Source organism: Perca fluviatilis, chromosome 13 (assembly GCF_010015445.1).
Source record: "Perca fluviatilis chromosome 13, GENO_Pfluv_1.0, whole genome shotgun sequence".
In the NCBI taxonomy this organism is placed as follows: Eukaryota; Metazoa; Chordata; class Actinopteri; order Perciformes; family Percidae; genus Perca; species Perca fluviatilis.
Window position 1 is genome coordinate 29,833,291 of NC_053124.1, and position 16,263 is coordinate 29,849,553.

Here is a 16,263-nt window from a genome sequence, read left to right on the forward strand (position 1 = left end):
TCAAGTCCAGTTGCCTTTGCTTACCACAGAGAACTACCATGACCTGGATGACTGAGAACCTTCACAGACATTGTCTTGTGGTGAATTTCAAATAGCAGGTCCGATTGATCCAGCCATGTTTAAAAAAAAAAAAAAAAAGTGCAGCTCTGCGACAGGTAGTTAAGGTGTGAATGTCTCTGTTTTCCATTGATGAATTTCAATATTTTTCAACAATATTTTACATTACGGGAGGAATGAAGAACAGATGATGATGGAGACTTCCATGGTGGTTACAGCTGTACATCAGCTGCTGAACTCCTGTTTGGTTATCAGACCCAGCTCTGCTTTGCATACAGCTGCAGAGGAGCCAGTATTTTCATATGAGATATATCATTCTACATTAGGAACACTGGGCTGTTCTTGTGTTCCTGCTTTGAGGAAATGAAGATTTTAGGTATTAAAACGCTATAAGAGAAACAGCTACCGCAGAGCTATTATGCATTAATGCAATTACTAAAAAAAACAAAACCTTCATGCAACCTGGAGCTCTGTCAGGTGAAACCATGGGAGTGAACAATGGATTGGCTCTGCTGGAGGAAGAACAAAAGGAAACCTCTACAGACAAAAGTAATTTCTTTTTCTTTTTTGCAAAATGTTTCTTACATGTATGCATTTAAACCTCAAATGTTTATCATTTTAAGATACATTTTAACATATTTCCTTCATGAAGTTGTGATATCAATACAGCAAATTAAAGGCTTTTTACCTTACACTGAGAACAAGGGCATTAAGTGGATTTTAGAAGTGCTCGCAATTTCTATGTATTATATTTTATGCTGTTTTACTTTCAAATCAATTACCTGCGTGGACTGTGTCAAGTGGGTTTTAGAAGAATAATGTTGAGTGTTACTCATTATTACTTTAGCCGATGAGTTGTTAATGAGCTGCTCTTTCTGCTTTGAGGATGCAATGATTAGTTGAATTGGTTCTCTTCCAAACAACAATAATAGCTCTAACATATTAACAGCTAATAATACAAAATAGTGATGTCTGGCCATGCAGATAGTTTCGGCTTCATCTGCTGCAGTTTTGTGAAGTGCCACTTCCCTTAGAATTAAAGTTTAAAGCATCAAAATGACATTTGGAAACTAAATATGAATGTTTCTTTGCAGAAACAATATCCAAGTTTCTTACAATAATCTACAAACCTCGCTGCACAGGGGCCGCTGCAGTCTCTGCAGCAACCTACTCGGCACTTCAGCAAATAAAACTGAAAGTGTCAGCGTGGCCTGATGCCATTAGAGGTAAGAAAATACAATCTGCCCGCGTATTTAGGTACACCTGCAGAATCTCATGCAACAAAATTATCAACAGGATTCTATATATGTATTAGAATCAATTTTCAATATAATGTAGACTACTTCAACCAGGACCAGCCTGTGTAGTACAGGCAAATACAAGGAGTGCTATCCAGGGTGCGATTTGTGAAAAAAACAGAGGGGGGGGGGGGGTAATGTTATTTTATCACGCACATCAAAACTAAACATGCAAGAATTAATCTCCTTTGCAATAATAATAAATGACCAGGCATGCCAAACACTTAAATATGCACTTCAATATTCAATGGAAAACACAGATGTTTTGCCTAAACTTAACTGCCAGCGCTGAGCATGACGCTCACTTTTTCTGGCTAAACTCCACTACCACGGCCCCTGAAAGGACCGTCATCTGGTGGTGCCTGTAGCCGGCTCACAGTCACCTATTGGCAGCTAAACAACTGCCGCTGGTAGCCGGCGTCCCGGAGCTCTGTAGCGGCTAAATACAACCAACTGCTACTCGGATTTTATTGTTCTATAGCGCTATAGACTGTTCACGTTACAGCGATTTACTTTGTTTAAATTCCTTCTATTTTAGGCATTTCATGATCTGTTGGTGAAGTAGCATTGATCTCTTTGAGGGGGTGATACAGTTTGTCCTCACCGGGAATAAAACTAATTCAGCAGAGGAAGGGATGTGTGGACCGGAAAGGGTGAAATCCCACGCACCTGCTGTTTGGACTAGCCAGACCGTCCTCCGCAGCGCTGGGGAGAAAGGTCTGGCAATGTGAGACTACAGTCTATGTGACGTGTTGTTTTGTTGTTGTCTCTCAGGCTGGCTGGGTCAGTACAGACAGCTGGCTCATTACTTCTCTCTGCTCTGCTTTCTGCTCATCATCATCACTCTGCTCCAGACTCTCTGCTGTGAGTACTTCCTGACAGTTTCACTTTTTAATATTAACCCATCAGTGGAAAGTTTTTAATTGTTCATTTTTGGTACAAGGATTTCAAGGCAAGGCCGATTTCATTACATGTAAAGTCTGTAAACTGTACTTTAAAATGCATACACCGTACAAAAAGTAAAATATAGGCTACAGAATAATTTAATAAATAAAATACAAGATTTTACATAATTTACAGTGAATAATATATAATTCTGAATTGGATGTAGCTAACGTTACAATGACGATTAATTTAGGATAGGGCTGATATTTTTCTATATTTGTCTTGTCAATAAATCCAATGTCTGTTGCTCTCAGCTCCAAGCCCATTGGTTCCTACTAAAGGTGTAAATCTTAAAAAAGGCTCACAAATATGTATTATTTCCTAAAACAGCTGACTATTGTAGTTTTTAGGTTTAAGTCACTCAAACCGGAGGAAATAGTGCATTTGTTGGTGACTATATTCATGCACATTTTGTGCTGTAGTTAGTATTTGTGGCAGCAGGATGGCGTATGTGGGATTGAGTCAAATTATACAGTGTGTGTGTGTGTGTGTGTGTGTGTGTGTGTGTGTGTGTGTGTGTGTGTGTGTGTGTGTGTGTGTGTGTGTGTGTGTGTGTGTGTGTTCATGGTAATAAAGGAACATGTCAACCAGTGCCAGGGGCGGAGTGGAGGGATGGCTTCTGGGGCTCCAGCCCCAAATGTTTTCTTACAGTAAATGCCCCAAATCAACTTTCACTTTCTCTTCAGTCTCTCTGACTGGACCGGAAAATCAAAAATATGTTTCAAAATTAGTAATGCTGTTTACGCCAAATTCCTACCCTACCTATGTTATGTAGCCTTATGGCCCTGACACATAATCGGCCGTCGGACAGTCTGGCGAGGTCAGTGCCTCGAGTCTGTTCGGTGTGTTCCGTGCCGTCGTCCGTCGGCTGAGCTGTCGGCCTTCATTTTGGGCCGACCTGACTTGCTGGGTCGGAAGGGCGGGCAGTCGGACTCACTCCAACAATCTGATTGGTGTAGTGCTAACCCAGAAATAACGAGCGGGATGAGTGACGAACGCCTCTCCAAATCTGACGAAAGTCTTTTAAACTGACCTTTGTCGATCTGAAATGAAGACAGATTCAGCAACTGTATGGCCTATTTCTCGCTTAAAATGTTTTCAGAAACACGTTTCAGTGAACTATTTTCGTAAAATACGAGATCATGCCATTACTATCGGCTGGAGAAGCCAGACCCATGTGACGAGTTGTCATTTCCGGTTTTCATTTTTTGTATTACGTCACGCGCACGTGCAGAACGTACGCTCAAGACGGCGTCGCTTCGGTGTGTTCCGAGGCACTTTTTGGACTTCGGGGAGTCGACTGATAGGTCCGACTGCCGTCGGGTTGGTGTGTCAGGGGCTTTAAAGACAGTAACATCAGACAATTTTGTCTCTTTTAAGGTCGCAGGAGTGAAAATGAGTCATCCTCAACATGTGTTGTGTTCTGGTTTCAGAATGATGAAGACAGTTGGAGAACAATTAGAAACCAAATAGGATGTAGGCTCTACAGGATGTTTTTTTTTCCTTGGCAACTATGATGTTTTTCCCAAATGATTATTTAAAAAATGGCTTGAAAGACGCATAAAGAAAGATGTATATAGCTGCCGTAAACGGAGGGGAAGAGCATTGCCCCCTAGGTTTGGGCTGAGCCCCGAATGTTTCCAACAGCTGGCTCCACCCCTGCTCGTTGCAACAGTGTGGCTCATTGATGTTTTTAAGACAACAATGGTGCTCTATGGCACGGAAGATATTTCAGGCTTTGACTAACCAGAAAATATTTATTAGTAGGATCGCATCATTTGGATTTCTTGAACATAGTGCAGATATACTGTTTATATTTTAAAAGGCTAAAACTTCACAGCAGCCATAAGCGGATAATCTGTATCATCTTTGCTTTAAGAAATTCAGAATATTCTTTACAGTCGTGCCAGCAGCTGACATTTTGCCAAAAAATGAAGACGTCATTCTTTTCAAGTCCTATTTTAGCTTGAATTGTCTTCATTTGACAGTTTACAGAGATTAACTCTTTATAATTCTTCTGAATGGTGTCCTCTTTTTATTATTTTTTTTACCTCTGTTTTCTCCCCGACACATCCTTTATTATCCTGTATCCATGGTAACAGGTAATGGGACATTGGGTATGTCATTTTCCATCTTTCTGGTGTGTGTGTGTGTGTGTGTGTGTGTGTGTGTGTGTGTGTGTGTGTGTGTGTGTGTGTGTGTGTGTGTGTGTGTGTGTGTGTGTGTGTTTGATATCACAGTGGTTCAGATCACCTTGGTGTCACAGTCACAGTCTACCCTGCAGGAAAGCAAACTGAGAGATGCGACACACAGACTGGAGAAGCTCAACCAGTCATATCGCCAACTGTTCTCCCAGTATCCAGCTCTGAACCAGTACTGTCCAGTCAGCAACGCCACCACCGGTGGTAAGTGCTGTGTGGGTGGACTCTTTGGGTCAGGGTTGATGGAGGAGCCAAGGGGGTGTGGACGAGTGAGGACATTTATGTAAAGTAAAGCTGTCCAGTCCTCAGTTCTTCAAAGGGGATGTGGAGTGTCAACAGGGGCCCTCACAAGTATGTATGCATAGATAGATAGATAGATAGACAGACAGACAGACAGACAGACAGACAGACAGACAGACAGACAGACAGACAGACAGACAGACAGATACATACATACATACATACATACATACAGTATCTCACAAAAGTGAGTACACCCCTCACATTTTAGTAAATATTTCATTATATCTTTTAATGGGACAACACTGAAGAAATTACACTTAAACTACAATGTAAAGTGTTAAGTGTACAGCTTGTATAACAGTGTAAATGTGCTGTCCCCTCAAAATAACTCAACACATAGCCATTAATGTCTAAACCGCTGGCAACAAAAGTCAGTACACCCCTATGTTAAATTCCCATAGATGCAGGCAGATTTTTATATTTAAAAGACCAGTTATTTCATGGATCCAGGATACTATACATCCTGATAAAGTTCCCTTGGCCTTTGGAATTAAAATAGCCCCCCATCATCACATACCCTTCACCATAGCTAGAGATTGGCATGGTTTTATGTCAGTTAGCCTAATAGCTGGTTTGATTTGCATTGAGAGATGATCTTATGGAAAGTAGCCCATGCCAATCTCTAGGTATGGTGAAGGGTATGCGATTATGTGGGGCTATTTAATACTTTGCATTTGTTACCTGTGAGTTTACTGCTCCTTGGTGTTAGCAATCTACTAAAGAGGAAACAGCTGAGGGCTACACCCTGAAGAAAGCTGTTTGTGCTGCCACGCGTGAGTTCTTACTCAGCTCTATTTTAACACGTACTAACATTTTCAACATGAAATAGTTTGTGCCAAGAGTGCCTTGGACCTTGTTTCTTTTTTGAAGATGTATGTTACTTTTGGTGTTTGGCATCATTAATGTCAAGTTTAAAAAAAAATTGGGATTGTACAACTAGGCAGGCCTGCTTGGTTCTTTAAGGGACTTATTGTAAAGATTTACAAAGAATATGTTTACGTCATTTACTCTCTAACTGGGACGTTTTGAGACGATAATAGAGGATTACTGTGGACAAAGTAGCTACACACGGCGATACACTGGTAAGAGCAAATTAAGTTTAATCATGTATTCACCTAATTTGAATAGCTCACGTTACTGTATTGTGTGAACAGCTAACTTCACTTAATATTGTAGGTGGCGTTTTCTTTTGCGGGGTGCAAATGTTCCACTAAAACAAGTTCCTTCCCTAGACTATTTTGCACCGCCCAAGACGATTGCGATTGGTTTAAAGAAATGCAAACAACCCAGAGCGTTTTTTTCTTCTATCCTAGAATGTATCTAGGCTGGTCCTACCAGACTCTGGTATATTTCATTTATACAGAGAGTCTGGCCTCTCTCCATTGACAAGTGTTAACTTCCTTGAAAGCGGGTACTCTGTTGAAGTTTAAAACTATTGGATCTGCCCAGAGCCACTCTGGATCTGCAATAACCAATCGCTAACGTTTGGTCGTGACGTATGTCATGCGCATGTGCAACAAGAGGGGAGACCGACAACTATCGGCTTATATTTAGCATTAGCATCGCTAGCGTTAGCCTTAGCCAACTCTTTCACCACTAACAGAGCAAGCTGGAAAATCCTACTTTTCCCGAACCCTGTGGGGAGGAGGGCCACAACATCATGGCTACCAACACAACTCAGTAAAGATTGTTCTTGCTCAGGCCAAGGGGGTAAGCGAGAATCTGGAATGCGTAGCTCCTATGGCGCCATTTTGATGCTAACAAGTGATAACCTGCCGTTAGCATTCCACTGACTGCCATTCATTTTGACGTCACTTTGACAGCGAATAACTTTACATCTGAAGCATTTAAAGACTCTATTTGTCCATTGTTAGCATTTTAGTTAGCAATAATTAGCCTGTGCCTTTGTTATCTCCTTACATATACCTACGCTCTCCGTCTCTGTAACATTGTGAATGATTGAGATTTCTCTTGGCACAGCTACCAGAAGACTTACAAATTTCAGACTGGCTAGATTTGGCCAGAGAAAACCCAAGAATATACGGCGAACCCAGACGGAGTACTGAAGGAAAATGAAAATTGAGCAGAAGTACGTAGGAGGGCGGAGCCAGGCTAGGATGTATCTGTAGTGTAGGTCTGGCTACACCACAGATACATCCTAGGTCTGGCAATGCGAGACTAACGGTACAGATCCACTTTTGCGACACGACTGACGTGCGTGGTGTCGCGATGCCTCCCCTCATTTGTACGTTGATGGGCGTTCCTCAATGTACAGCATTTTTGCAACGTCTAGCAGAAAAAGGATCTCATGTTCTCCCCGTCTCCTCTGTGCTCTACCTACTTCTACTGGATAGTCGCGTCGCGTTCAACGGATTCATTTGCATAAAGCTGGGCATCGGCCAGATGGCTCTGTACCGTAACCGACAATCGATCACATCTGCTTTACCTCATGAACTACTTGGTTTAGCTCTTTTATACTGCATCAAAGAAAGAAAGAAAGTTCTGTAAAAGTACCAAGATGTCCACAACTGAAAATCAGTTTGGTGTTTTTGGTCAATGTCGACTGAACACGAGGAAGTATTTGCAGAAAAAGTGTTTGAGCCCGCAGCTCTGATTTGCATAGTGATTTGCAAAAGTACACAAACCACAAACCGCTCAAGCATGACCATGTTTCATTTTGGAATCAGATAACACAAATTCTGTATGCTTTTGTTTCTGTACCTGAAACTATAACCGTCCACTGTAGAGGACATCAAGCATTAGTTGTACTGAGAAAAAACATATTTTTCAATTCACCCCTAAAATAGTTTTTTGTAAAAAAAAAAAAAAAAAAGATGTAATTTGCACTTTTTTACTACATACATTAGACAACATTTTTGCATGATTGTCGCAATTCTGCATAATGTACAGCAGTTTATTCCCCTCAAACACACAATTTAATAAACTTAAAAACAAAACTCAGTGGAAAACATTTGGACATGATTATAGTTTTGTATATATCTATATATATATATATATATATATATCATGACTCTTTTGACACTTTTGAATTAGAACAAGTGCTTTGTTTTTTTGTAATTCATGCATGAAAGGGCACCAAACAGCCACATGAGGATGTTTTCACAGCTGGAAATGTACCCAGTCTTGACATTTTTGTTGTGAAAAGGTCATTTGCAGCTTGAAGCAGATTAAAACACAATCAAAGGATAAGTCATTGCATCTTGCGTCCTCTTTCTTTTCTTTTTGATCCACCCAGAGAGAGTGTGCAGACCATGTCCAGCCGGCTGGACGCTTCAGGGAGAGAAATGTTTCCTGTTCAGTCAGGACCGGGCCGACTGGATCAGCAGCCAGTACCGCTGCATGACACTGGGTGGCGCTGTGGCCATAGTCAGGACAGAGGAAGAACAGGTAAACACACACACACAAACACACAAACACTTTGTTTCTGCTCCATCCATAGGTGTCATTCACACTGCCTACACTGAGGACATGAGGACACCATCACTTTTTAAAAGCAAATTTGTTGAAAATGTTCTAAAAGATAGAATATGGGATACGTTTTTGAACGTGCACAACATGAGCAGAAATCTTGCTGAAACACATCTGAGCTATTGCAGTCTAGCAGTTTACAAAATGATTGAAATGCATTCATGTATCATTGATCACATCACTTTATTAAGAAGAGACACTACAGGCAAAACCATAATTTTTCAATTTTGAGTTGTTGGTCTATATTGCTTCCATATTGTGGTTTTTTCAGACTATCGGGGTGAGTAAAACCTCCAAAATACACATTTAGATGTGTCTATTTGCGCCTGTACATTTCTCCTAAATTCCCCCATTAGATAATGCCTCATTTGCAAATTTAAAAAAAACTTGTAATACAAAAATATATTTCTTAATGTAAGTAATCAACTGGGGAAGATTCATGTTAATGTAGCTAATATTGACTGTATTCCTCTGTAATGTCTTGCAAAATGTAAGATTTGTTTTTTCATGGCTGTTGACAGTATTTTCTGATTTATTGAGTGATGAAAAGAGAGATCCCAAATTCCCTCTGTGAAAACCTTTCACTCTAATATGTTAACAACAAAAAAAAAGAATTTTGGACCTGGCTATATCCAGTGTCCAGATTTCTGTTCTGGAAATGTATGCAAATCAGCACATATTTAACAAGAGAAAGCCTCATTTGCATATTTAAACATACAATTTCAGAAAACTTGTAACAAAAAAATAGAAGAAGAAGGGTTTTACAGTTTTTCTGAATCTTTCCGAATCACTCTTCTTGCAAAACTCTGAACTTGTTCTCACTCGCAAAAACACATTTCATTTTCTTTGGCCTTTTGTGGTTGGACTACTGCATTGTTCTACAAGTGCCTAATACTGTAAGACATTCAATATTGTAGTACTTGCACTACTTGCAGTGTATAATATATTCACTAATACAAGTTGTGATATACCTTTTGTTTTCATTGCAAAATGTGTTTACTGTATGAAATAAACATTTGTTCTGTAACATGCCCCGAACACTGTGTTCTCGAATTGTTGAGGTAATGTCTAATGAATGCTCTGTAGTGTTGAGATATTGAGCATAATATGAGAACTTTAAATTTTAAGGTGCATTTAAAGTAATTACTTCCACAAACAAAAGACACAAAGGAGGACTGAGGAGTAAATCAGGCTTACACGTGTGTTGACTCAGCAGAGATAACGTTAAATGAGGAAAGCTGATCTACAGCAGAATATTTGAAAACAATACAGAGAGAGCCATTATATTCCATTATAGTTTCCATTATATATTCCATCATCGCTGTATGGATTTAGTGTTTTCCTTTACATAAAGACATTTACACTATAAATCTTAGCAAATAAATTCACCAGTGCAGGAAATGAAGTAGAAGACTAAGTATTTAACACCCAAAATGTCTACTCTGACCTCACACCGATCCCCTCGTTACATACCAAAATGGTTTTTTTGATCTGCGCCCTTATGTCCCCGCTACTTTTCAACACACTGTCCTATCATTTTCTACATTTATTTACTCATTTAACAAACTCTGATTAATGTCTGACATGAACAACATTTGGGCATTTTCAGCCTTTATTTTGATAGGACAGCAGAAGAAAGGGGAGAGAGAGAGAGAGAGGGGGAATGACATGCAGCAAAGGGCTGCAGGTCAGAGTCGAACCCGGGCCCCCCTCGTCGAGAAGTAAACCTCTATATATATATATATATGGGTGCCACTCTACCAACTGAGATATCCGGGCGCTCAACACTCGTAAACATTTGAGATGCTTTCCCTGAAATATCAGCTGTAAGGACAGCACATTTAAACGCACACATACGCCGTCAGAGAGGAAAGTTAAGAATAGATTTAAGACGTCTATGGAATGTGGAGACCATCTGCACGTCGCAGCTCGACTTCATCTCAGGCTTGTCTTTCGCTGTTTTACTGTATACGCAACAAAGTTCATGGGCTCGATGTTGTTCCCAGAGATGTGAGGTGGGGAGGGGGGGTTTAATTACACTTTTTCTCGATTGCCAAGACACATTTCTTGAAACCCTCCCCCATTTTCTCAAAACCGTAAACACAAAACCAAATTCCCAAACTACAGCATATTCACAAAACACCAGCTGGCAAAATCAACCAATGCTTTCATATCATACGCACGGCCAGTCACTAACTCAACACTACAGAGCATTCATTAGACATTAGCTCAAAAAATCCGAGAACACAGTGTCCAGGGCATTTTACAGAATTTTTTTTTTTACAGTATTTCTTGCAGTAAACACATTTTGCAATGAAAACATAGTATAGTAAACATAACACAAGTATTAGGCACTTATAGAACAATGCAGCAGTCCAACCGCAAAAACGCCGAAGGACAAAGAAAATGAAATGAAAAGCACACGACAGTACACAAAAAGAATATTGTGAAACCGCAAAATCAGACCTCAACATTCAACGCTCCTGTGCCGCCTGTGCACTCTGAACTGGCGTATATTCTCTACGGTCGGTCTGATCACCTCCGTAGAAACGCGTGCGTACAATTTTTGAGTCGTCGTGTGTAAACGAGGACAACTTGGTTTGTGGTTGTGTTTAACTCTTTGCAACACAAGTCCATCACAGTGTGCAATGTGTTTTAGCGAGTGAGAATGTGTTCAGAGTTTTGCTAGAAGAGTGATTGATTCGACAAATGGGTTTAGGCCACTGAGCATTTGGTTCAGAGAATGGGGTTTAGTGTTTTAGCAGTTCAGAAAAAAACTGTAAGACTTTTCTGTCTCTCTTTCAGTTAAAGCAACACTAGAGAACTTTTTGTAACTTAAAATAATGTTTCCAAAATCGTTTCAGTGGTTTATCAACTCGTAACAGGGTGAACGGTACTTCTGAATTCGCTTTGCGGCTCTCTACCGGCTATAACCGCACTTTGGAAGTTTGCCAGATCTGTAGTTTGAATGAGACATAATGAACACAATTCCGCTTCCAACCTGAAGGGGGACCAAAGCTGGAAAAGTTCTCTAGTGTTGCTTTAAGGGGTCCTTGGCTTACAAACCGTTGAAGACCCCTGATTTAGATGTTGTCTTCGGTGTGCTCATGCAAAATATAAGACGTGTGGATTGAGCTGAGAGAGAGAAACAATGGCCATGTTGCAGCAACACTCTTTCCTGTTAAAGGTCCCTTGGCATTAAAAAATGTCACTTTATGAGGTTTTTTAACATTAATATGCGTTCCCCCAGCCTGCCCATGGTCCCCCAGTGGCTAGAAATGGCGATAGGTGTAAACCGAGCCCTGGGTATCCTGCTCTGCCTTTGAGAAAATGAAAGCTCAGATGGGCCGATCTGGAATCTTCTCCTTATGAGGTCATAAGGAGCAAGGTTACCTCCCCTTTCTCTGCTTTGCCCGCCCAGAGAATTTGGCCCGCCCATGAGAGAGAGAGAGAGACATCATGGCTTTCAAACAAGCAAAGTGGCAGTTGGTCAAGGCCACACCCCCACCCTCCACCTTGCCCCCCCTCTCTCTTCCTCAATAGCATTTAAAGCTACGGACACAGAAATGGCACATCCTATTTCGGAAAGAGACTCCAGATACAGTATTGGGGACCACTAAGGTCCATATAAAGAGACTTCAGATACAGTATTAGGGGACCAATAAGTTTATATAAAAGACTGGCTCTAGATACAGTAATAGGGACCACTGGAGGTTTATATAAAAGAGACTTCAGATACAGTATTAGGGGACCACTGAGGTTTATATAAAAGAGACTCAGATACAGTATTAGGGACCACTAAGGTCTATATAAAAGAGACTTCAGATACAGTATTAGGGGACCACTAAGGTCTATATAAAAGAGACTTCGATACAGTATTAGGGGACCACTAAGGTCTATATAAGTCAGATACATAATTATAAACTGTACACATTTTTGAGCGTCTTACTTAAAGAGACTTCAGATACAGTATTAGGGGACCACTAAGGTCTATATAAAAGAGACTTCAGATACAGTATTAGGGGACCACTAAGGCCTATATAAAAGCATCCAAAAAGCAGCATGTCATGGGACCTTTAACCTTCGTATTGTCTTCATGTCGACCATGCACCTGTTGTCCTTCTGTTTGGCCTGTTTATAACTCATAACGTATAAATTATCACCCAATTCTGTGTTCCATCTTCTTAATGATAATAGATCCGGAGTCGTCTCATTATTTGTCTCTCATCATCACTTCTACCCCTTCCACCCTATTTTTTTCTCAGTTGTTTCTGTGGAACAAGGCCAAGAGTCTGAGCCAGGGAGACTCGTACTGGCTGGGCCTGAGGATCAGTGGTGATGGCGGGGGCTGGCAGTGGAGTGACGGCTCCCCGGTGGAGAAGGGACCAGGGTGAGTGATGCCAGGGGGGGAGGGGGAGGAGGAGGAAGAGGGGGAGGAGGGTTGTACAGGGACGAACAGGGCTACTGAGGTGACAAACCACCAGAAACTGATTTCCATTCCTGTAGCTTGAGAGTCACATGTGGCCCTGATTGGTGCATCTGAACAGGGAGCTGTGGATTTTTGCAAATTGCACTACAGGCTGTAGGTGGGGCCAGAGGAGCCAGATTTTTTTTTAAATGACCTGCTTCATGTTGTTCTATTGGAACATGGGGTCAGTTTCAGCAAATATGACAGAAAGTTAGTGTAATGGCGAAATTGCATTTAAGCATAATTCCTTATATTTTTATGTTTTATTTCTACTTTAATTCTCTCACAAATGCTGAAAGAGTTCATCTCATTTCCCACATGTAGATTTTGATTCTAACTTTGTGAGACACCCAGTCTGGAACATTATGTGAGCACTGTTAGCCTGAACCGATAAAGGTACAAGGTCACCCTAAAACTATCTCTAGTTTTCCCATGCCAGTTTAGATGTAACTGGGGGGATGACAGTCGGACAGGGAGGAGGAGGTGAGATGGCTCCAAGATGTCTCTTGTATTTCTTGATTGTCTTCATGTGTATCAGATTGCCTGTCAAAATTGTAGCGTCATAATAATCGGATGCATATAAGCCTAGTGTTCTTGTTCACTCATTTGAGAAACTGACTCCACACTGGGCTGCGGCCTTTTGTGAAATCATGTTGCTCCTATTTGCAAATATATCTTTAATAAAATACCAAAACCCAACTTGGTTTTAGTCTCAGTCAGTCTTATTTGTTTCAATTTACTAAACTCTGAAAACTTACCCCCCCCCCCCGCTGCAAAGGAAACTTCCACTACATTAGTTTTATAAGTCTTACTTACTGCACCTTTAAAATGTTTATGATACCCTGAGTGAATATGAAACATCGGCTAAACTATATACACAAAAGAGTCTGTACAGGCGTACGACAGACTTTCCTCATGATTTACATATAAAAATATATTTTTAAATAAGAACTGAAAGAACATTGATGGAAAAAACAATAAAAAACACAACGAAGATGTTGAAATAAGAAGCAACAGCAAGAAAAATGTCTTTTAATAAGAGACAACCCAGTAGCACATATTTTATGGGATTTGTGTTCAGCATATTTGTTTTGATATTATTTAGGCTATTTGGTAATAAATAATAGACCTACTTTATGTGTAAAGTGTCCTGAGATAACGTCTGTTATGATTTGACACTATAAATAAAATGTAATTGAATGCAATGTAAAAAGCAGCTAATATCTTTTTTTTTTGGTTAACTGGCTTAACTGTTATCTTCTATTTTAATCGTGAATTTAGACCACAGTATCCTCTCACTTTGCATAATACTGTGATTGCGTTTGCCTGAACCGGGGAGAGGGTTGAAAGAGGGTGGGCAGCTGTTTTAATTTCATGATGCATTTTCATATGGAGGAGTAGCGGTTGCCATGGTAACAGATTACAGTAAAGCCTGTGTTTTGTTGTGTTTAGTTTTTTCCTCTCTGCGTGCGTCTCCCTGCAGGTTTTGGGAGCGTGAGCCCGATAAAACAGACAGCAGGGAGCTGTGTGGTCGGCTCACACCTGGAGACGACTACAGGAAGAGCTGGTACACCTACAGATGCTCCAACCTGCTGAAGAGGATCTGTGAGAGGAGACGAGCTACTCTACAGTGAGAGGAGAGGAGAGGAGAGGAGAGGAGAGAGATGAAATGAGAGGAGAGGAGAGGAAACAAGAGGAAACAAGAGGAATTGAGACGAAAGGGAATGAGAGGAGAGGAGAGGAAATGAGAGGAATTGAGAGGAGAGGAGACGAGAGGAAACGAGGAAATGAAAGGAGAGGAGAGGAAACAAGAGGAATTGAGACGAAAGGGAATGAGTGGAGAGGAGAGGCGACGAGTGGAGATGAGTGGAGACGAGGAGGAGATGAGAGGAGACGAGAGGAAACGAGAGGAGAGGAAATGAAAGTAGAGGAGAGGAAACGAAAGGAAATGAGAGTAGAGGAGAGGAGAGGAAATGAGAGGAATTGAGAGTAGAGGAGAGGAGAGGAGAGTAAACACGAGGAGATGAGAGCAAATGAGAGAAGAGGAAATGAAAGGAGGGGAGAGGATAGGAAACTAGAGAAGAGGAAACACGAGGAGAGGAGAGGAACTGATATAACGTTAAGCCTATATGTGCCGTTGATATAAACGTATGAGCTGTTCTAATAATTATAACAATAATAAAATACACAACTCACTCGAGTCTTATTTGTTTTATTTATTTGTGTGTTCATTTTTATTTTTATTTTACTTTTGTTGTTTTGATATTTCTTTTAAGAATCCTACTTCACTAATCTTTATTCAAACTCCACCAAGGGTTATTAATATTTAATTATTCCTTCTGGAAATTTGGCTTTCCACAAGTCCTAAATTAAAATGACCATTTTGCATTTTAAAAAAGAAACTGTAACAATAATATTATTAGACAACCAGATAATAGTTTTCTTGTCAATGGGATTGCAAAAAATTTCAATAATGATATATAGGCAATATAAGTGTTGAGGTGATGTATGACATTACATATGACATTTATCTTGATTATACAAGAACATAAAAACATACAATAATAATGTCAACACTAGGTCAACTTACTAGCTTTCTACAGTCAGTAGTCTTTAGTGGACCTTCCACTAAGATTTTCTGTCAGACTAATTTGCATTGGGCCACATTCACCATCACGATTATGATACTCATCATTAGAATATCTTGTCAACAAGTTGTCCTGTATGCTGTCTATACCAGAGGTGTCAAACTCAGTTTCCCAGAGGGCCACACTGGAAAATGAGAATCACATCAGGGGCCAGACATGTAGAGTTTATTGACATGCTTTTATTTAAGAGAAAAAAGTCAAATATTTGGACATTATTATTGCATGTCTCATATACTGTAGTTTTCTCACTTACATTGTGGGCCTCATAAAGCCCCCAAAAAGTTCCTCAGCCAGTGACAAATACGTTGAAAAAAGGCCAAAAAACATCATAAAAGTGCCAAAAGCTTGCGGAAAATTGGCAAAACATTGAGTAAAGCATCAAAAACGTTAAAACAAAGTGCCTAAAGCATTGAAAAAAACGCATAAACTGCCGGAAAAGGCTGCAAAAAATGTAAAAATAAAGAAAGAAAGAAAGAAAATAAAAGCACCAAAAACTTTGGAAAAAGCGACAAAACTAGGTGGGCCTAAATTTATTGTGAACCTAAATTGAAATGCGGGCCGGATCAAAACCTGCGAGGGCCAGATTTGGCCCCCTAGCCTTGAGTTTGAAACGTGTGGTCTATACCAGTGTTTCTCAATACCCTCTGGGGGTACTTTGGAGGACTGCAGGGGGTACAAAATGTTTAGTAGTCCTTCTACTTTTTACAAGTTTCTCGCTTTTTTCAGTTATGTCACTGTTTTTGAAGTTTTTGATACTATTTTGACCTATTCTTGCCTTATTTCCTTCCTTCTTTCTACCATCTTTTTCCAAGGTTTTGTCTTTTTTACAGTTTTTGTCTCCTTTTTTCATCAGC

At 40.3% G+C, this 16,263-nt stretch overlaps 1 protein-coding gene across 4 annotated transcripts; it reads left to right on the forward strand.

Annotated features, from left to right (window-relative positions):
* The first annotated feature begins 152 nt into the window (after positions 1–152).
* On the forward strand, positions 153–14,635 carry LOC120571184 (C-type lectin domain family 4 member E-like). 4 transcript variants are annotated; one of them, XM_039819941.1, is made up of 6 exons: positions 153–606; positions 2,130–2,219; positions 4,585–4,705; positions 8,061–8,212; positions 12,559–12,683; positions 14,245–14,635. In XM_039819941.1, exons 1-6 carry the CDS (start codon positions 556–558, stop codon positions 14,393–14,395), a joined length of 690 nt encoding a protein of 229 aa, XP_039675875.1. In that variant the 5' UTR covers positions 153–555; the 3' UTR covers positions 14,396–14,635. The 4 variants fall into 4 exon arrangements, with proteins under 4 accessions (XP_039675875.1, XP_039675878.1, XP_039675876.1 ...); XM_039819942.1 differs by lacking the exon at positions 153–606 and adding an exon at positions 1,235–1,283; XM_039819943.1 differs by lacking the exons at positions 153–606; positions 2,130–2,219 and adding an exon at positions 2,935–2,950 and having other exon boundaries at positions 4,541–4,705.
* The last annotated feature ends 1,628 nt before the right edge of the window (positions 14,636–16,263 follow it).

What these genes read in the sequence shown, in the direction of transcription:
- LOC120571184 (XM_039819941.1), top strand. Translation starts at nt 556, where the DNA reads ATGGATTGGCTCTGCTGGAGGAAGAACAAAAGGAAACCTCTACAGACA. An exon ending in GGAAACCTCTACAGACAAAA is followed by an intron (nt 607 to 2,129) that starts GTAATTTCTTTT and finishes GTTGTCTCTCAG; the next exon opens with GCTGGCTGGGTCAGTACAGA. An exon ending in TCTGCTCCAGACTCTCTGCT is followed by an intron (nt 2,220 to 4,584) that starts GTGAGTACTTCC and finishes TCTACCCTGCAG; the next exon opens with GAAAGCAAACTGAGAGATGC.